The sequence below is a fragment of the Lampetra planeri genome, chromosome 4 (genome assembly GCF_965212315.1).
Source record: "Lampetra planeri chromosome 4, kcLamPlan1.2.h2, whole genome shotgun sequence".
NCBI classification, from domain to species: Eukaryota; Metazoa; Chordata; class Hyperoartia; order Petromyzontiformes; family Petromyzontidae; genus Lampetra; species Lampetra planeri.
In genome coordinates, this window is record NC_136110.1 from 12,428,657 (window position 1) to 12,451,904 (window position 23,248).

General features: G+C 43.0%; 1 protein-coding gene across 4 annotated transcripts in view; it reads right to left on the minus strand.

Moving 5' to 3' along the window:
* LOC144717705 (nucleolysin TIAR-like) overlaps window positions 1-18,526 on the minus strand; it is an 81,306-nt gene extending 62,780 nt beyond the window's left edge. For all 4 annotated transcript variants that reach the window (XM_078593277.1, XM_078593276.1, XM_078593275.1 and 1 more), the window contains exons 1-2: window positions 18,372-18,526; window positions 2,868-2,964 (exon numbers count right to left, since the gene is read on the minus strand). In XM_078593277.1, the coding sequence (XP_078449403.1) occupies window positions 2,868-2,964; window positions 18,372-18,400 (126 nt within the window). In that variant the 5' untranslated portion in view covers window positions 18,401-18,526. The remainder of the gene's footprint in view (window positions 1-2,867; window positions 2,965-18,371) is intronic.
* Window positions 18,527-23,248: the final 4,722 nt, after the last annotated feature.

The following is a 23,248-nucleotide window of genomic DNA, read 5'->3' on the forward strand; positions in this document are numbered from 1 at the left end:
TCAGTACTGCATCGCACCGTCGTCCGTTTTCTATCGCTTCCTGTATCGTTTCGCAATACATGCTCTGCACTTCCTATGATTCTTTCATCGAATATCTATCCTAACACTACCCATAATTAGACGAATGGAACATGTACTTTATCCACGGTATTCATCCACAACCTCACCGCGCTGCATTATTTGCGCTTACCTAACGCAAACATTTCCGCATACAGATTTTTTTCCATGATTTATGGGAGCATTTCCATAAAGTCAGATTTCCGTAAGTCGGGTTTTCCGCAACAGGGATTTACTGTATATAAAAGTTGGAGCAGCAATGCAGTGCATGTGCTTTGTTACCACAGTGGGGAGTACACTACACTATCAATACTCTACATTACCTGTGAATCCGTGTGGATCTATGAGCAATGACTCTTCTGGGAAACGAGCTCGCAGATAAGAGGATGATGTATTTCGAGGGGCGTTTGCAGCCTTTTCAACTGAACCATGGCAGATGGGTGCACATGCGCTAAGCATCCGTTTACATGAATGCAATAATAAACACAATGGCTGGAATTGGCAACCCTCCATGCAATGCAAATAATGACTTATTTACCCTTGAACCGGTCCAGGAACTATAACTTGTTATACTACAAAAGACAGTGGTGGTTACTTATACAGGCGTTACATCTGGAGCATCATCATCAAGCAAAAACATTTTCCGTGGTACCTGTCGATGATAATTCATTTTGCAAGAGACCTGCATAAAATTCCACCACTCGTTTTACGTTTCTGTCGCTGTCATGCATCACGGTTCAATCTCGGGTCTCTTATGGCTGTCATTTGTGAGACTAACAAAACACAAACTTCTTTTTACTGCTTTGATGTAAGCATTTGTGTTTACATTTTTAATAACTTGTGTTGTGTTCTCTGATTTATAGTATTCATTTCCTGACGGTTTTACAAAGTTCTGTGCATGTTATCTTTTGTTTGGCAATTTAATGCCTTCTCATATATCTGCTATTCTTCACCATACTTTGTGGTTTCAGATGTTTTTTGATAATAAAAAAAATTATCCTACTCTCAGTGGACTCTCCATTACAAGTGCTGGTTTTGACATTGTTTATAGCAGTGATCGCTACATGATTCTTGTTTTTTTGGGATGGCAATGTTTCTTTGAACATTCATTTCAGCTGTGAATCTCTCCCTTAAAAGCGGTTTGATCACCAGTCGTGACAAACAAAAGTGACTCATGTTTATTTGAACTATGTGAGAATCCTGACAACATGCTACACCGCTTTAACTGCCCAATAAAACAAAACACGAAGCAGCTCTAATGCAAGTTTCATGTTTTCTCCTTGCAAGAACTTTTGTTTTTCGAACACCACACTTAAGTCACACAGAACAACAACACTTAAGTCACATACCGGCACAGAACAACAAGTGACAGAAGGTGACAACACAAAAATCATCGACATCTTTTTTACTCGTGTGATGCTCGCATCTTTTTGTTTTAATATGAAATCGCTCTCCTTTTGTCGCCTGCGAATTATACCCTCATTTCCTCGCGGATTTCCAGAGTTGTGCCATTTTTATAATTTCTCATTCCTATTATTTCCCATTATCTGTTTTTTGTGGTTCTTGTGGTTCGTGTTTCAGACAGCTTGATTTCCCATTGGCTTTTTTTACTCGGATGAATTTTACTTCAAAATAAACAATGCAGTGGCACATGCAGCCAATGCTTCATCCTAGGCACTAAGCCAGCGGGTGGAGGTGTAACAATCCATTGAATTACATCGATTCTCAAGTTTACTATAAATATGATTCACGTCTGTACCACGTGATGTCTCTACCCTGACATAAAACTACATTTTTAAGGAAAAAGAGTTTGATGTCATGGAACTCTGTCAGATTTTCCTTTGCATCTAATGCAATTTGCTGTATAACATATTAATTATAGAAATACAAGGAACACACATTGTATATTATGTAACAATTGAATCAAACCACACACTATGGTAGAGGTGTACACAAACGTTTAGTTAGACGGGCAACGTGTAGACACCGAAAGTGTAACGTTTCAGTCTTTCTCCAATGTGAAGAGGCTATGCAGAGTGGAAGGTTCCATAAAGGATTGGTTTTAATTTGTGCATTTTCAAAGCAGTAAAAGTGAGATATACAGTTAAAAAATGCATTATCATTTTATATAATTCATAAATCATGGGCAATATGCTCTACGTTTCGTCTTTTGTGCCGGTTTATATGAATCTAATCTGTCTCACCTCTTTAAATTGGCCTTCACCCCCTAGTTCTGTCCATTTACCCTGGTTATGTTAATTTCCTGCTTTCCATATACGGTGGGGCGTTGGGATCTACGGATGAAATGCCCCTTACAAATGTTAATTATTATGTATTCCATGTCAGTTAATCAAATTAAGGTTTTCAAAGAAGCCTTGTGCATTGTTACGCGAGAAAAATGTGGGTTACTTATTCTCATATTCGTGTGACCGTGACATTGGACGTGTAAGATGTATAAAAGTGTATTATAGACTGGTGAGTTCTCAAACCGTAAGATGAAGCTAGTTGTAATTACTGGCGAAACGTCATACTCAGATTGTAAATGTTGTGGCTTGGCTCTCCAAAACACCGGTGTGCTGTACTAGTGACGAATTGGCCACGTTCTGTTTACGTGACAACCCTTACTAGTTGACTGTGTCGGGTGGTGGCAGGTTTGAACGACACATTTATATATTTACGCGATCCAACCCAAAAACCTCTATTATGGAAGTAAGATCAAGATGCAAATACACGGAAACAATTCACGCTCAAGTGGCTGAGACTGTGGTGAGCGGTGAGACTGGTGAGTAACAGTAAGAGTGTTGGTTCACCTCTGTGATCATTTTGCAGCTTTTACATGGGCCGATCTGACCAAACAGCTGCAAAATGAGAGCCTCCGTCACCTGTCGGGAGAGATTCCCCACGTACCTGCATCCGACACAGAGCACAACACGGGTTTAATCCCCCCCCCCACCACCACCATCACATCTGGACCACCAAGGCACGAACAATTAAATAGGACAATTCAAGCGTGGAAACATTCTCATGTTTGGTCTATGACAATCTAAAAACGTGAGTTTACCAAACATTCACGTAGATTTGATGACAGGAGAGGCACAGTAGTTGGGGGCACTTGGCAATGAATCGGTATGTTCGAGTTCGATTCCCTACCACAGCTAACATCAGTGGTGAGAGATAAGAGAACTGGCCCTGGCTGCCCCATGACATGGGGGGGGGGGGTTCTTAAGACAAGGACAGGTGCATGTCCAGCAATCAAACCCATGTCGCTGGGATTATAGAGCAGAGTGCACACAAACCATTGCACCACTATTCTCCACAAAGTAGAGAGACCATGGATACAGAATCCGAGGCCTCGCACACAACTCACGCTGGGCCCCTTATTTACCGTGCTGGACTGAGCAGACTGCTGAGCCACAGTTGCCCCCTACAGCCTATAAAGGCATGGAAGGTGTGTTTACCTGTTTTACGAGGACATTTTCACGTAGAAAACATCGTTAGCAATTATTCTCTACATGACAAATGTTGAAAAACCAGTGTACATGACATTTTTCTTAGACAAGGCCAGTTTATATGACGGTGTTAGAGAACTATGAAAGTATTTTAATGCCAAACAACTACAATGGACACAAAATATGGACACACATTTCCCGCATACATTGGAAAATGTCAAATGCACAATTACTGCATCCAACAGCAAAACCTCAAGTGCAGGTGCTATCCCGCTGGTTAGATAATGCTGCCTTGTGCATGTCTGGTGACACACACACAGCCAGGCAAACACTTCGGTAGGGCCAGGCACAGGGGCTGCATTCATGGGCATGTAGCTTGCCAAAGCACCACTCAAGCACGTATGAGTTCACCCCCAGCGATTTCATAAACTCGCACGATGTGGGGTTGCGATTTTGATTCAATAAAGAGCATTCTTTATTGGTTGCATTTGTGCCATCCCGTTTGTAATGAACAAGTTGTGCGGACTATGTAACTTGCACGTAATGTGTATGTCTAATTTGGATTGTCTTGTTTGCATTGTCTCATTCTCATTTGAGTTTCTGTACCATTTGTTTCATCCCCTTTGCATTGCTTGCAATGCGTCTCTCTTTAGTTTGTCTAGTAAGTACTATTTTGTATTGTCTTATTTGTATAGGTTGTCTCATTTGTATTGTCTGTCTCGTTTGGACTGTCATGTTGGTATTGCCCCTCACGTCTATGCATGGTGAAGTGTACTCAACCCCTGTGACCCGCACGATGTGGGGATTCCCTCATCCAGCAGTGGATTCACAGTACGTATAATGGAATACTCTTGCAAGTCAAAAGGTCTTCATCATCTGCTTTACAAGAGGCAGCAAACATTTCAGGTAAACCCCCAGAGAAACAACTGGGCAGCAATGAGGGGGAATCTTCGACTCGGCGCAAAATGACTTGCCAGTGAGGGAGGCAACCTCTGGGCTATTAAGGCATTTTGAAAACAGCAGATATATCCTAGTTACCACTGCCCTTCAATAACGCCAACTTATAGCTTCATAGCAAGTAAAATAGTTTTACAAGCTAAGGCCTACTGAGCTATGTAGCTCTTTTTCAGAAGCGACCTGCCCACAAACGATAGCTCAACAAAGTGGCTTATCACGTGAAAATGTATTGCAGACAAATACTCTAAAGGCATGATTCTAAATGTGGAGGGAAAAAATGGAGAACCCGGAGAAAAATCCACGTGACCACATTGGAAGGCGTGAAAACTACAAAGATACAGATTTTTTTTTTACTTTTGGGTCAGATCACGTGCGTAATATGCCAATGTGTGTCATGCACCCCCCCCTCCACCCAACACAGCCAAATAAAGCCGTCACGTGAAAAAACGTGCCAATGTACTCTAGGTTTTCCTCGCTTTATGCGGGAGATGCGTTCTAAGAAAAGGGCGCAAAAAGGGGCGCACAAAGCAAAACCGCACGGGACAGCTGCCTGCTGAGTAGTGCACACAGTACACACAATATCCGCATACGAGCGAATTAAAACCGTATATCGTGATTAGGTGGATTAGGTGGAAATGTCAGCCATAGATACGCAAAACCGCACAAACCGAACCCGCATAAAGTGAGGGAAACCTGACTGCTTCAACACAGCATGTATGTTGCGGAGCAATCCATAACAGTTAATCATTTGGTAGGACATTTCGCTGGTACATGCAACGAGCATCAGGTGACTGCCATAAAAAGGTGGCGTGATGCGTATAAGTTAATGTATTTGCATACATTATAATGTACTGTTAGATTACAACATATATTGAAGTTGAGAGATGAAAATAGGTTCAACCGAGCTGACTGCTCTAAGCCAAGTCCAGCTTGGAAAGACATTTAGGCAATCACATCACCTCAAAATAAAAATGTATTTGCATTCATTGAACATAACATTATTATAACATAATTGAACATTTAGTTAAATGAATTGACTATGACTAACCTGCTTCACCATATAAGCATATGCACCTTGATATTAACATATCTTACATCATTTGTTAGGTGTTTGGTAATGCAAGTGTGGCTGGCATGGTTAATCCACAGCACAGATTAGCCACCTACACATACAACTGTAAATAATTCACGTTCGTATCAAATGTTTGGTTATTTAACTTAAAATTAGCTTAAACTTAACCAACTGACCCAGGTGGCAGGATAAGCAAATTAGTGCATTCAAGAGAAATAAAAATAAAGCAATAGGTATCTGTGCAATGATATTGGTTAGCCACACACTAACGCAACGATTATACTTATCACTACGCTTGTTTGGAGGAAAGCCTCACCGGTGTCTCATGACTCGTTTACAGGAAGGTCCTAGCATGTTTTCGCAGTATGGGGCGATGGTTAGAGTCGAATAATTTCAATCGAGTCATTTGGCTGGCATTTTTTCTAACTCTGGCATACAATGACCTTTCTATTTAAAGCTTTCGTGACTGCAGGGATTCATCTTCTTGGTTCTTTCGGTAAAGTCACGTAGAAGGGAAGTAATAAAATAATAAAAATAATATTGTTTTGTTTTATTATGTTTTATTTTTATTATTTTATTACTTCCCTTCTAAGTGACTTTACCGAAAGAACCAAGAAAATGACCTTTCTATTCTTGCAAATGACATCACAGAAATCTTCAACGTCCACTGCGAAGCAGACGATTTTTATTGTTAATACACCCGCAGTAATAACCAGGGAGGCCACTGGATTCGAACTGTGAACCTTTGACACAAGCGGTGAACGTGCTACTGGCTGGCCCATGCCACCGCTTCAAAGTATGATGCTAATTAATTTGTTGATATTTTTCTCAACAATTGAGGTAAAAAAATCCCACAGCAAAATTTATGGAAGGTTTGAATCGATAAAGATTCAATGTTTTGATTATTTTAAAAACACTTAATTTCACTTAAATATCACCGATAGTGCACATATTTTTTTTTTGATCTGCAGTGAGTTGGATACATAAATTAACCCAGTCATGAAAACCTACTTGTAAGCTCGTTCACAGAATGGGGGGGAAAGCAATTATAATAACAGTGGGTGTCTGACAGTCCGTAACATTAAAATAATAATTTTAATGCTTCAGCACTTTGTACAGCATTGACAAGATAATTAGCAGTGTGCTCAATAAGGCCCCAATGCCATTTCAGCTGACAATTAAGGCATCGGGAATTGTATTCTCATAAGTATATTTCTGGGTTTTTTTTACTAAATATTCAATGGTTCAAAGCGTTCTTTAAATGTTTTTACGACAACAAAAATGCTTCTATACGAGGCCTAGTTCCGTTTCTGTAATGTTGAGCTCAAGCAAAATCCTGAGGCTTCTTCTTGGAACTACCAAAATGACGGTACACATTCACAACATCTGTATTTGTGTTGCTTCATTGTACAAGGCAGCACTGGGGCATGCACACTGCTCTCTATGAACCTGCAACCTTAGTTAACTTCCAGTCAGAGCTATGCGACATCAGAGAGCACCTTGAGCTCCCATTGTTCACCAACCCGCACTGACCAGCATGGTGAAGCATGTCAAAGAGGCCCCCATGACCAACATCTGTGAAAAAACGTGCTGGACATCTGTGAAAAAGAGCATCATAGCTCATCGGATTCCTCCTGTATAAATAACTATTATGATTCTGACATGATATCAAGAGACCTTTATCCAGCAGTGAATTGACAGGGCTGTTAACATAACATCGAGAGGCCTATGCTGTGTAGATGAAGCAGATAGTGTACATTAATTGAAAAGTGTACAGGGAAGGCAGGGGGATTGGGTTGGGGGGAGGGAGCAGACGCTGCATAAGGCAGTGGCAGTTATCGTTAAACTCCATCTGCTGGTGCAATAATCATAACTGAATCGGAAGCATCACAGGAGTGAATTATTTGGTGCTGCGTTGGGAGTGGTGCACAAGCATGCAAAAAAAACCTCACGCTCGTCGATAACACTGCCTTAAAAGCAAAAAATGTACAGCCCCTCTACAATGAACACGAATGACGTCACCGCCTTGTGCTCCGCCCCTTTAGTAACGAGCCAACGTGCTCATTAATATTAATGAGCAGGTGGTGGTTTGTGATGACGACGCTGTCTTGTGCCACCTCTGCACCTCCCCCCTTTGCTTTTCCTCCACACTTTTCAACGAGTATACACTACCTGCCACATCTATAAAAGATAGGAACTCAATGTTCACGAGGCGGTTTCAAGGTCCAAGGGGAGGTATATATTTGTATATACAGTAAAACGTTGGATTGCGAGTAATTTGGTCTGCGAGTGTTTTGCAAGACAAGCAATTTTTTAAATTTAAATATTAATTTCATAAACGAGCGAGGTCTTGCAATACGAGTACTGTAGTACATACAGTATACGCTTTGTCTGCCGAGCGTCACGTGATCACAACTGATATATGAAAGCTTTGATATACGAGTGCTTTGGATTACAAACACGTTTCCGTAACGAATTATGCTCGCAATCCAAGGTTTTACTGTATTTGTTTGTATATATTTGTTTTTATTGGGAGAAGAGCCTCCCCCTCGGTGCACCGGCCTGTCCACTTGCCTTGTTTTTGAATTGACCAACGTGATGCAAGTCTGGCCAAAGCTGATGCACCACAGTGTTGGTGGCAGCCGAGCCAAGGGAAACAAATGCCTCGTACAAAATTCTCCCCCTATAGCATACATGCAACAGCGACGAGTTAAAAAAATTTTACACCCTACAGCATTGCACAATCGTATTGGAATACTGGTTAATAAACGCTCATACAAGGCATAATGCAATGACTCGTAGTCAATCCAGTTCATATTCCTCGCTCACCTCAACTGACTAGACCTGAAGCATTTAAGTCAGCACCATGGCAAGCATGCATCAGAACATCTGGGAACATTCCCCAGGACAAGCTCATGTCATCACAGCAAGACGGTGATGTTCTCCAGAGCAGTTGTGGACTATTTTGGAAGTGCGTGTTCGTTCATTTTAACTCACTGGAGATAACAAATTTATGCTTAAAACATTGGCTCACAAACGAGTTTAATCTCAATAGCGAATCCCAAAAGATGAACATGAATAGATATAAACTACAACTGACAACTCATCTGCGAAACATCACGCTTTTGTAAAAGCCTTGCGCTATCACAGTGTGAAAGCAGTCCTGGGAGAAAACAAGAATGACGAACTTGGACATCGCGTTTATGTTATTTTACTTCTGGTTCTGTTTGGTTACATTGTTCCACCCCCCTCCCCCTTCGTGACCCCTACCCCGGTAGGGCAGCAAACCCGGACGCCTCTTCAACCCCTAATTTGTTACACGTTATTTGCTGGGGTTTTTTTTCTTTTTTAAAATCCACTTTGTAATTCTGGGTTCTTGAATGACAATACAATTTTCACTAAAGAATTTGAAGAACAATTCTACCAACGATGAAGGCGACTCGGGAAAGTGAAACACATTTTCGTTTGATGACACAACAAGCGGCTCGCCATTGTTTCTTTGTCACAGTACATGTGTTTACTTTTTCACATTCACCTCCTCAGTTTACACCCTGGTAGGGCCTTCTCGCACGCAAAACCTTTTTGGTGCCAATTGGCCTGCACACCTGCCACTCTTATCAGCACATCCAGCATTGTCAGCCTCCAGGCTTGCTTGCTTGGGGTTTAACATGAGACTTGCCGAGGGACTTCTGATGGTCGACAGCAAGAATTACCCCTCTCAAGTCACCGTCGGAGCAATTCAAATATCACAACCATCCTCGCAAAACATTTACGTATCGAATGCCATCAGGCCTGTGAACAATGGAGTTTTCTGCCACATGAGCCGTCTGACACACTAGCTAGTCTGTGTAAAGAAATCATCACGACAGCCAAATCAAATGTTTAAAAGGTGATGAATATGGCATCCGGTTTGAGCTATCAAGGGAACTGCATAACTCATACGCAAAGAGTTTTGCCACTTGTGAATAGATGAGAATGTATTACAATTTTTATAATTGTTTTAATGTTAGTAAGCAACTTCCCTCATTCGACTCTACAATTGTAGCAATTTCTATAAACTGGCTATGCACATTTGGCAAAAGCGTTAAACAGCTGGTGTTTGAATTTTGATGAAGTTGAAATTAAGTTTTCGTTTTGTCCAAAAGCACCACCTATTTTTCAGAGTACAATTATATTGTGTTAATACAATACCTCAATAGGACTATATGAAACTTTCAAAATACCGACAATTCATTACACAAACTGTACAGTTCACCAATTTCAAGTATTATATTATGTATGATGGAATATTTCTAAGTGTACAGTCTGATATTAAGCAGTAATTAATGAAGCATAACATACCTGATTCACTGATGTAAGGAGGCTTTAATCCTCTTGATGATGAAACCATTGTTTTATTGTCATTTGCCACTAGAAAAACGCATTCCTCAGTGACTACTATGAGCCAAGAATGTCTGTGTGTCACGCGCGTTACGTTACTCCACGTCGGCCAGCCCCCCTCATTAATACTCATGAACAGGTGACGTCCTCCACATGGACCCCCCCCCGCCTCATTAATAAGCATGGTTGGGTGACATCACTCCACATGTAACACCCCCCCCCTCATTAAAAATCATTAAAAGGTGACGTCTTCCAAATGGACACCCCCCACAAAAAAAAGATTCATTAGTGGGTGACGTCACTCCACATGGGGGGGCGAGGCACTTCCTCCCCACCCCTTAAAGGCAACTTGCAACCCTCACTACAAAGGCAGAACCCTCACGTCACGAGATCTCCATACCGCTATTGAGACATAGAAATAAAAATGACGTCATGATGAACAAGGGATTATAATCTGTAGCAAGTCTGTGTCACCGCGCCCTTACAAATTTCACACGAATTGATGCAATGAATACCACGTCGCGGTCTGCTTTTCGCTTGAAAGTTTGTTATTTACTGAAATACACCCGTCCTTGGAGGGGCAAAAGGCGAGTTCAAATATAAAAACATGTGGCAGTTACTGGGAGCCAGTTCAGGTAATTATAATGAAATGTGCACTGGAAAAATCAGTTGTGGTTCTCCCTAGCAAATTCCAGTGCAGTAAAATCAATTGTTGCACGATACTTCTATGGACCCGTACCTATATACCCTTGCCTTGACCAACCCACACCGACCAGAAATTTGGATAGAGTTTTTTTAGGGTTATATCCATGTAAATGTATCATTAAACCCGCCACCATCCGACACACCCAATTTGCAAGGTTCGTCAAGTAAACAAAACATGCCAATTAATTACTAGTTCTGCACACCGTTGTGTTGGAGAGTAAATCCACAACATTTACAATTTGAGTAGGACGTTTCTCCGGTAATTACAACCACTCATCAGGCGACAGCAAGAATTGTGGAATTTGGTCAAATAACCCCCACAACCCGCACAACGTGGGGGAGGCCCTCGACCACAGAGGATTGACAAAGGGCTGTACATGTACACGGTGGCTCCATGCTCAAATCATCAACGCGACTACATCCCCATTTCAGAAAATGGAGGCCTTCACCACATGGGTGGATTGTGAACCGTATATTTTCTTTGTGGCAGTGATCCACAGCGGTTTGCTTAAAAGGCCAAAATGCCGGACTAATCTGGTAAAAACGTATGTTTGGGCTTTCACTGGCGCTAATCCAAGAGCATTTTACAATGCTTGACTGGCTTGTTCGTCCCCAAATTGCAAGTCAGTATGAATTGTGTGATACACTGCCAGTAGGCATAATTTGTGTAATACAATCAACAAAACATTACAAGAGGATACAATAACTATTCTAAGTGCATTTCTAGAATCTGAGCAAACAGATAACACATAACATCAAGAGCTGCAATAATGCTTTGCGGTTGGGAAAAAGCATGGACTCATTCGGCAACTTGATAGGCTTGATGATAGCGAGCCTGCCACTTGGGCAGAAGACGTGAAAAAACTAACCACCTCCACAGGGTATTGATAAACAGTCACAATTTGGTGTTATGATTAATGTCAATAATTTACTTTTTATTTGTGTTTTGTTTGAATCATCTCATTTGTATTGTTTGTGTCGCTTGCAATGTATTTTATTTTGTTTGAATTATCTCAGTTTTACTGTCGAAATCGTATTATCTAGACTTTGCTGCAGTATCACTGAAAACAATATTAGTTTTCATATGATCAAAATATCGGGTTTCCTAACTTGGTAATGGTATTTAACATTAATTCTCGTTGTTTTGCTTTAATATATTTCAAGTATGAATAACAATAAACTCAAAAGCTCTTTGATTGGAGTTCACTCAACATAATTCTTCTAAAACATTGTAACTTTACAATCAATAAGGCTCAGATATGTCATATCGCATGAATAATCTATGCGAGTAGTGAATAAACATTTGATCATAAATTAAGGAAAGCTTTATTTAATATTAAACATTTAATATATTCCACCTTACACATTAAATACTCATAATTTGTTAAACATGGTACTATATTGCACTGAATGTTCAACACAAAGCATATTAATCAATAACAAACCCATTATCTTACAGCGGATGAGACAACATGCGTCCATCACACATGCTGACAAAAAAAGCCATGAAGCCAACAAGCCATCGTTCATCTTCTTGGTTCTTTCGGTAAAGTCACGTAGAAGGAAAATAATAAAATAATAACAATAAAACATAATAAAATAATTCTCACGACATTTCGGCCACAACGCAAGCAGCCGTCTTCAGGTGGAGAACAGGTCTGTCAAGTAGACAGAGTCTGTCAAGTAGACAGAGTCTACTTGACAGTAGACAGAGAGACTGTCTACTTGACAGACCTGTTCTCCACCTGAAGACGGCTGCTTGCGTTGTGGCCGAAACGTCGTGAGAATTATTTTATTATGTTTTATTTTTATTATTTTATTATTTTCCTTCTACGTGACTTTACCGAAAGAACCAAGAAGATGAATCCCTGCAGTCACGAAAGCTTTAAATCGAAGCCATCGTTGTCTATAAAGCGTTTCACAAAGCATTCATTTAACGGGAATTGCCTGAGAATAAATTTTCCCCTTTTATCTGGCAACAAAACAGGTGTTAAGATGTTAAAACACCAAACTGAAACCTTTTACAAGGAATCATGTCTGCATTAACCACAATACTTGTGGTCAGAATGCAAACAAAAAACGTACTCTGATAATAATATATGCATTGTTTTAGAACCCGATTGGTCCACACCAGAGACAGCCTAGTCTCAAAACGGTGTTAAACCAGATGACAAAAGGCGGGTATTTGCCTATTTTCTAAAAAATAAGTCACATGATAGTGATAAACTAATACTGCGGTTCCACAAAGTCACAAAGCAATATATATAAAAAATTTACACTATTCACAGTGGGGTATTTAGCAAAACAATACAAAAATCGTGGATTTTAAATCGTAACGATATATCATGATGATAGTAAAACTGCAGCCGGGTGGACTCACAGTTCCTATGATCACTGTTACATTGCTTTTATGGCTTTATTTTGGTGATTTCGAAAAGTGTTTTGGTTTGGCCATGTTTGTTTGTTGTAGTACGGAGTTAAAACTGATGGCCTTAATCTAAGTTGTCTTGTGCTTGTTGTTTGACTTGCATCCCACTGAGATTTTTGGGTGCTTTTTCTGCAATATTTTACTGTCTTTTCTTGGATTTTCTGTTTGCACATAGTCACGTAGTCACTTGAAGATGTTTTCTTGTTCATGTTTTTGTTTGTCGCGGTTGCACCCGATTCAAGAGCCGAATGGCTCACAGGGCTATACCAAATAAACTGACACTGAGCTAGCCGTATTTCGCGCTTGGCCTGACCAGTGCTGCTATTAAAAACCCCCCATTTGAAATGTACACGAAAGAGCAAAAAAATAACAAAAAATACAGATTATTTTACATACATTTATAAACTTGTTCTTAATAGTATTTGGCTGCTATATATTTCCACATGATCCACTTCGTTGGGCTATCATTTGTGGCCGGGTTGCTTCTGAAAATAATCTAAATAGTTCAGTGGGTCTTACCTGGTAATAAGAAAAAAACAGGTTAAATAATTTAGTTTCATATACTTTGGAATATAATTGGTAATACGCATGATGCGCGAGAACACGTTATGGTGTCTATATTGTATCAAATAGTTAAAGTGTATTAAATGTACTTATGGCATTATGTTAGTGGTGAGAGACTGCCATGCAAATGATTGTACAGCAAATATAAACGCATGTTCTTTTTACTTTTTGATTTGTACACTAACACACACGTAGACTACACACACAAATGTATGTACCGTACTACATATAAACATATATTGTATCGTACATATGTACAGCATACATGTAAGGCACATACGCGCGTATTTGTTTTTACTTAAGATTTTTATTTAAATCACGGCTAGCCGGACTAGGGCCCCACCCCGCAATAAGTTCAACGAGCTGGACTTTTCCTGTATCGCGGCAACCCTAGTATTCATAATACAGGTTTTTGGGTTAAATCGCGTAAATATAATGCTTGTTAAACCCGCCACCACCCGACAACCAATTAATAAGGTTTTTCACGTAAACAGAACAAGCCAATTTGTTACTAGTACAGCACACCGGTGGAGAGCAAAGCCACACCATTTACCATCTGCATCATCAGTGAGACGGCCATCTAGCATAATCAGGTAGACAGCCAGATCTTGGCTCTTCACCTGAAGATGCTAGTTATAATTACTGGCAAAACGTCGTACTCAGATTGTAAATGTTGTATATTTTCTCACCAACACACCAGTGTGCTGTACTAGGAACGAATTGGCACGTTCTGTTTACGTGACAAACCTCACTAATTGGCTGTGTCGGGTGGTGGCAGGTTTAATGACACATTATATTTACGCAATCTAACCCCAAAAAAAACCTATACAGTATTATGGATATTGGTCACGAAAGCCTTCTATGTGTTAAACTGACGACCCCTAGTATTCACATATGCTTCATCTGCCTCATTTGCATTTGCCTCAATTGTGCCATCCCGTTTGTAGTTTATTTATTTGAATATCCCTTGTACCTATTCTATGGCAAACACACTGTCTTCTGCATTGTTCTGTACATCTTGCTTATTCTGTTGCTTTTGTTATATACCATCTCATTCGAAATGTCCATCTCATATATTTTGTCTTACCATTTGTGTAATCTACGATTGTCTTGTGTTTTTTTCATCAGCAAAAATGTACACTAGTCAATCATTTGCATGCAACTTTCATATACAAAAAAATTCATTTTTATATTAAGTTCGTTGTCCTTACCCCACACCTCCAATGACCACGGTTGGCTACGTAGAGTGCGAAAGAAGTTCAACATACATACAATGCATGTATCATAATTAAAGTAATCAATTTTTATTGGTCCATCGTTACACACCTATGGGTCACTGTGCCCACAGTTCAGGGCACAGTTCCCACACATGCTTGTTGACTGTGATTGTCTAACTTCAGTCAAGTGGACCATTGTGTGTTGGTGGCAGAACCCAAAGCTGAACAGAATCTTATTGTAGGGCAAAATAATTATGGGTCCTTTAAGTTCTCCTGGCTATTGACAAAATTACACATGTCCTCAAATCTCTCAACTGGTCTCAAATAACGGTGTGTGCTTTGGCTAACAAAAGTCAGGAACCACATTTCCTCTAGACGACAAATGCAACAAAACAAGCGAGTGAAATATTTCACATTTTAAAGCTAGAAAATAATGATTTAGACCTTGCACTGGAGTAAAGAACTTTTGGAAAACCATGACAACTACAGACTGCAATGGAAATATTTCACAACCAGAAAATCAAATAAAAAATTTAAATTCACATAACCACTACAGCGTGCCCTTTAACCAAACATTCGTAGCGATTACTGCTTCCATATGAATTCTCATCGCGGCGATCAAACAGTCTACAGTAATTGCCTAGTTGGGCACTTAATATTCTAATCACTGTGCTGCATTAGCGTTGATCGCACCTTAATCTGAGAAAACTAATGGAAATACCCACGTTTTCACCATTTATCTTTAAAATAATATCGATGCAATAAAATGTAGTATTAAATGTCTACAGCATTAACAGCAAGCATGTTATAGAAGCTACAGCACTTGTTAGAAAGCTGACTGTGAATTATGCCTAGTTATGTTTGGCCATAAATACGTGATGTCTCCTCTTGCTCCAACACAGCATGGACGAGTCTGTGCGGGGAACGAGGAAGTGAAGAGCAGCAACTGGGAGAGTGCGTGAGCATTTTAAAATCCTTGTAATAACCATTCCCTCCTTCGGACATTTTGGTGGAAAAGGAAAACCTTAAGGAGCAAAGCAAAGCCAGGTTGAATTTGACATGTATGTCCAGGCCCTGCATTCCTTCACTGGCCTAACACGCATGATGTGGATCAAGCACAAATACAAAACTCATAGCCAATTAGCCGCATGTGAAAGCCAGGCAATCAGACGCCCATGCAGGCCTGCCAATAATGCTCAATGCTGGGCAGCTGGGCTACGAGCTTATATTTGCAAGCTAACTAATCGGCAGTGTACAAGACTGCTAATAAGTTAACAAATATAAAAACATGCCATTCAAGTTGAGCCAAGAGACATGCAAATGGTTACTTGCATTTGCTATCCTTTTAATAAAAATGCAGTGCGTGACCAATCAACCCACCACCCCGAACATATAACACAATCCATATACGAACTTCCATAACCCAGGCATATCCGAACGGGAGGCAGACACGACACTACACGACCCAAAAAATCTAAACAACATTAAACCTTGAACATGCTCTTTTAGCCATTGCTGTACGTCTTAGTACCGATGTATCGATTCATAGATTCACCGATCCACCACTTATCACTGCTATGACCCCCCCCTCTTTGAAGTCGGTCAACCTTGGCGCAAAACAAGTTCAAAACAGTTGAGCTGCACACAACGCAACACAATGTTCTGAAGCGGGCCCAAAATACACATGCTGTGCACAACAGACATCGCTTGTGAACGATGTTGCTGGGTCAGCACAGAAACTCCCATTTGCCTGCAGTCCCATACTTCTTGCATTAAAGGCCGTGCTGTGCCTCTTGCTCATGAAGAAGTCTCCCTTTTCCAAGAGACACGGCAGCAGAGTGCAAAAGCTGTGCTGGACTGAACCACCCTCAGCCGAGCTGGGGTGAAGACGTCACTTTCACAAGAGCCTGGCATACAGTAGCAGCAGTCTTCCTTAAACACCCCGTAGTTATTACTACACTCTCTGCCACTCTGGGTCAAACTGCTACAATGACGCTTCTCATTCATGCATCTAAACATCCCCACACTACGCATATACAATGGCAATTTAAACGTACACATGACACGTCCTAATTTCAAATATATTTTTGACACGTGCTGATATTTAGAGGTCTTGAAAGTTAGGTGAAATCACAATGCAATAAAACAAATAAATTTGAGAAACACTTCGCTAAAGGAAATGACTAAAATGCTCCTCAGGCAGTGTATAAAGACACACTCATTGCATTTTGTTCCATTCTGCTGGAAAATGCAGACGTGTCTAGCAGCACAATGGCAGCACGGTCCTCTCGCACTCTCCCAACACACGCAGTGGAACAACTGGCCACTGCAAAATCCACGTGTCCTTGCCATTTGCTTTGTAAATTAAACATCAATTGACTTATTGCGATGCCCATAACGAGGCGAAATTGATCGTGAAATATTACATGCACAGGGAAACTGGAGGGCACTCACGTCAGTACTGGATGGTGTCTAAGTAAATTCGTACGGATTAAATGCGAGATTCTTAAATTGAGACTGTCACGATAGATTTTGCTGTTTTATTCGTAAACACTGACATGCTCGAAGGCTGGCTGAGACGCCTAATTATTGCAATTGGTGGTGCCCACACACCCCAGGACGGCTTTATATTTAGTTGATTGTTGCAGATGAAGTGCTGCAGCGATATCAATGTGTAGTGGGCCAAGTGGGAATTCTCCAACACGCACTCCTCACTCAGGGGCACACACAACTTCATCCACACGCAGGTGAGGGTCCATCAAGTCTCTGTTGCCAGATTTGGGTCTGAATGCGAGGCAAGAATATGGTGACACCATCCCAGTCCCAAAACTCCATCCTCCCACTTAAAACACCATCGATCCTCTCACTCAAACATTACCCAACCAATCCCCTCTCAACACCACCACCACAATCATATCCTTAAGCACAATCCTCTCAATCACCAACATCCCACCCTTCCACTCACACAATTCCATCCTCTCTCGCGAACACCACTCGCCCCCCCAATACTCAAACACCATCCCCATCCTCACACTCAAAACATCATTCCATCTCCTCGCGCAAACACCTATCCCATCCTCACACTCAAAACATCATCCCACCACCTCACGGAAACACATATCCCGTCCTGAAACACCCCAACATCTCCCGAACACCACCATCCCATCCCCTCTCAGCCCATGCCCCCCCCCCCGTGATTGTGGAATGGAGGGGAGCTTCCGCGCGCTCGCGCCCCGCGTCAAAAATAATCAACAAAATCACGCGGTCGCCGTCGGCGCAGGAGGCACGTCCCGTTCTTTTTAAACATCGCTACTCCATTCGCGACTACAAACGTAACAATAATGATAATTCCTGAGGAAACGACAACAAAGGAACACAACAATGGCAACATTAGCCAGGCCGGCCTGCGCGGTGAGCCAGGCCCTGGGCCTCGGCTCACCTCGCCTCGCCCCAGCTCCCTCGCGTCTCCTCGCCAGTCCCTCTCCACGTCGCCTACATCCCTTAACCCCCTCGCCGTATCCACACTCCGCCTCGCCACTCACAGCGTCTTGGGCTGCCCGTCGTCCTCCATGGCCCCACCACGCCTGCCGTGTCTCTCTCCGCCGCGTCCCGGGCTCAGGCGAGGGGCAGGGCGAGCGCGAGACGCTAGGCCGAGGGGCGGGGCTGCTGGAGGGAGTAGAAGGGACGAGGGGGCGGGGCTAAAGGGGGCGGGGTTGTGGATGTAGGGGCGGGGCTGGCGCTGCGGGTGAAGACAATGGGAGCGCGCGCGCTCGGGTAAAAGATGGCGGAGCGGGGGGAGGCGTGGAGCCCCTCCCCTCGCTTTTGGTTATCCCCCCTCCCTCCTCTTCCCCCCCATGACTCTTGCAAAACCACGCCCACTACAAAGCCCCGCCCTCCACGCCACGTGATCCCCGACCTGCCAACACGTGGCCAGCTCCGCCCCCCCCCCGCCCTGTTACACGCGTTTCCTCTGACGTCATCGCACCGCACACCTCCCATCGCCTCCACCACCGTCACTTCACGCATGCGCAGCGCGCGGCTGCACTGCCCGGATGACGTCGTGGCAGCGCGGGGGAAGGGGGCGGGGCTCTCTCATTGCCCCCCCCCTCGCAAACCACGTGTCATGTCCGTGTTTGTTTATGGGTCAGGCCACGTGGTGGTTTTCCGGCCAAATTTTCGTCATTCACTCCCCACCGTCCGACGCGATTGTCACCGTCAACAAATATCGATTATCTATTCGCGCCAGCCTATTGATCGAATTCTGGCCCATAAAGCGCCTCACCGGTTGCTTGAGACCTTTTAATGGCTGAATTGAACGTCATCATACAACGACGTTTAACTCAAAAGCGCTTTGAGCATAGTCAGGGAGGGGAGTTTCGGAAATGGGGCGTCAACAACAATTCCCAGAAAAGGAGACGGACGACGTTTCAGGCAAAGACCTTCCTCGCACATTAAGCACTGCAAAGCCACCACATTGCAGACTGCCCTCGCTTCTCTCACACGGCTCCACTGGAATTCACTCCGATCGTCTCCCTCCCAAATTGTTGTGCTACAGTGTATATTGAACGCATGTGGGCTGGGGGGGTTAAAACAAACTATTCTGCACGAGCGCAATGCAGTTATTGTCTTTTCCCTCAAGGGTTTTGCATTCCGACAGGTACTTCTGCTTTGTAGTTAAAGAGGCAATGCAAATCAATAACATAATATCGTTACAATATTTATTTGCACCCATAACTTTGAGCAATGTCTCAGAAGTTTATTGTTTAGCCGAGGGGACCCGCTTTTGGCAGCTTGTTCTTTAGTGGGACAAGCTGCCAGAAGAAGCTTTATCCATTTCGAGTCGCACGCCAGCCATAACACTTTAGGACGCATATTTTAAACGCGTCGACCACGTACCGATTTTCAACCGAATCGTTCTGCTTTATAAATTTACGTTTGATGCAATTTTTCCTTTGAAAATCGTTATGCGCTAAAAAAATTACAAACTCGACAACCTACCAGTAGGGTTAACAATTGTGCTTGAATAGCTGAGAAGTACTTTTCGACTAGGACATCCACACCTTCATCTCCATCATTTTAAATGTCATAATGTGGGATTCGAACGTCAATACGCATCGAAGCGTATGCTAAATGGTTGAACATCTATACTGCATGTCTAAATGAGCTCAAGCCTTCCGTGAATCACGTGACTGCTATGTGACCACCCCCCACTTTCAATCCCTCCCCTCTCCCCGCCCCCTGTGAAAACAAATGCTGCTCCGTACAAAATCCAAGGGCCTCATCTTTCCCGACCATTTGGTTCAATTTTTCCATTCCTTTACCATCCCTTTCCTCTTATTTATTATTCATTCCCTTGTATCTTTCTTTTCCCATTCCTTTTTCTTTTCCATACATTACATTCTTGACCCAACTCCCCTTCCTGTTGTGTGCCACGAGTTAAAGGTTGTTCGTACACATACATGCAATACAATAATTACAAAATACACTGTCTTCATTAGCAATGTAAAAATATACATTTCTGGTAACTGAAAGTAAAAAACAGGAAAACCTGGTTACTGGTTTGCTGCACATATAGAAATGCCTAGCAGTAAACAATATTTTATTTTTTAACTAAGAAACGAAGGGAGCTTGCGTTGTGTAATAGCGCACTAGACATGCAAAGTGCAGATTCGATTCCATCTCCCCGGGCAGCAGTTTAAATAATGGGAAAATATTCTTAAATCCCCCAAAACTCTGTTCACTCAGCAGAATAAATTAGTAAAGTCTGGCTACGCACACCTCTTCTACGACACGTGGTCAGCGTGGAAGAGTAGACTAAATACCCATTGGAGCTTCCTCGTGAGTGGTGTATTATTGTGTAACTGACACAAACCAGGTGTTTTAATTTCCCAGGACGACTTACAGATTTATCATGGCAGCTGCCCACACGAGGGTTGTAACTGTGATATTTGGGGCCCTGTGGGGAAGTATTCACTGAATCTCCTGAACAGAAGTAATCTGAGTGAATAATGACCAAATGCAGTAATTGAATTAGAGGGAGCTGCCATCAGTGGGAAATGAGATTCATCTGGTCGTGGTTCGGGCTCTCCGATGGTACTCTTCAGGGTGGACCAGACTTCAGACACGGAGGCACAAGAAAGAATCTGCAGGATTGGATGATAATTCCACGCTGGAGTCATCCCGGGTTGACGGATGCTCTCAGCTCAGCATCCAAAAAGATGGGTCTGGCTATTGTATGTTATGTGGTTGTCCACCTGCTTACGGACGCTTGTGTTGCGCCCGAAACGTCGTGATTTAATTTATTTTCTTTTATACCTACGTGACTTTACCGAAATAACCTAAGAGTACGTGTAATCCCGATTGGGTAACGTGCGGCCAAGTATAAACATTTGGATGACACCAGCGCACAACGGCTTGCTCTCGTCAAACGACAACGGGACCTTGAACGTCCACCCTGAAGAAGACAGCGCCGTAGTATTGCATGGTTAATGTACCTGCATTATTAACCGGTGCGGCCCACCGGATTCAAACCGTGGAACCCCTGCAACGAGTGGCAAAACTTACGACCGCGGGCCCACGTTACCGCTCCAAGTAACGCGCGTGTGCGCGGTCATTAACGCCACGATTTAATCGGTCTTTAATATATTGGACCTCAAAGCTCGTTCACCAACACATTATACTTTTGTACTCGGCCAGGGCTCGGCAAACCTGCGGCTCCAGAGACGCGTGCGTATGGATCCCTGCAGTCACGAAAACTTCAAATCTAGATTGTATGTTATTATTTCAGAGTCTGGTGGCCGGGTATTACCTTTGGGCAGCTGTACAGGCTGTTGCTGTTTTGTGAATTGTTGTCTAACAGCCTCGCCAGGGCTACACCATTGTGCCTATTACTGGGTTAACATATATGATCGTAGTGGCATGCACAGCAAGAAGGGAAGCCAAACCAGCCAGCTGTGCGTGACATGTCAACCGATGTGTGTGCGGCACCACCCCAACCAGGATGCAGCCTATAAAACCATCTAAAAAACCCAATTGAAAAAATAAAAACATCAGAGTAAAACCTTGACCTCAGCTTCATCAGGGGACGAAAACAGTTATTGTTAGAACTGTGTGCATTGTCTATCTCAGATTCCCTCGCTGCAAACATCTCACACACCGTGTCTCTCTGCATCCCTTCTGCTCTATGTATGCTTTGCCTATTCCACACATCTCTCCACGCCGTTGTGCATGTCTCCGGGTCTTTTGCTCCAAGCCTCTCAACTTGACACACGCCCACACCGCGCTCGCTCAGCACTCGTTAGTGGCGCATCGTAGAGGCCTCGTCATTAGATGCGCGCATGTTGTGACGTGAGAGCCAAGTGAGGGGCAGAGATATATTTTTTCATAGCAGTGACTGCTCCCTCACGTTTCGTGATATTTTAAATGTGGCACTGTTGTGCCTTCAAGCTTGGCCTCCGGTTCATGTTCGTGGTGGTGAATTCACCCATTTGAAACGATGGGACACTGCAGCGTCATGCACTGTCAGTTTTTCAGAAAACATATTTTTGCTAAATAACATAGCGTTTATTCCACATCCTCCCTCGCATCATACAGTGCAACATCCTGACATTACCAGTTGCATCGACGGTATCAGGCACACTGGACTCATCAGAGCAGGCGGGGGGAGGGGTGGAAGGGATATTTTTTTGGGGGGAGGGGGTGGGTGGCCAGGTCATTGCCATTCTGGGCTCAGATATTTAAGACTGGTCTAAGGTTTAGGAATGGACCCCATGTACGTGCTGTCGTCTTCTTCCTTGTCTCTGAGTTTATAGCTCAGATGCTCCAGTGCTGAGATTTGGCCTAATGAATACAGCCATTGAGGATGGGAGGGGGGGTTCGTGATTCTTCCACGTACTCAATGTGGGTTTTGTTGCTGCTATATTGAAAGTCCTTAACAACATGTTCTGTTCTCGAGTCAGTGCCACTTATCTTAAGCCCCCCATAGGGTAGTTTCCACATTACTTTTTACAGATGTATACTGAGTCCACCTGAGTCGCAGACGTTATTCTTGCAACACACGTATATACAAAGGGGTAACTGCCCCTTTACCAGATACAGCCTACGGTGGTGACCACACAGCTGTATACATAGGCGTTACAGCTATAAAGGGTCAGACCCTCACTCGAATTCCCGGCCACGTGTTGGTGCCTCTTCAGATATAGAACGTAGAATGTAGAGCTTCCAGCTTGTAGAACGAAGCGACCCCGGTCCCTCTCAGGGACCCACCTTATATCCCCCTGGGTCGGGGCCGGCTCCGCCCTTGGCCCCGCCCACCTTTGCGAGCGTTCTAGCTCCCTCTCGATCCCTCTCAAGAGCTCTCCCTGGACACGTGATCACCCCCTAGCCCCCCCCCCCCCCACCTGGGGCCCTCTCTGTGGAC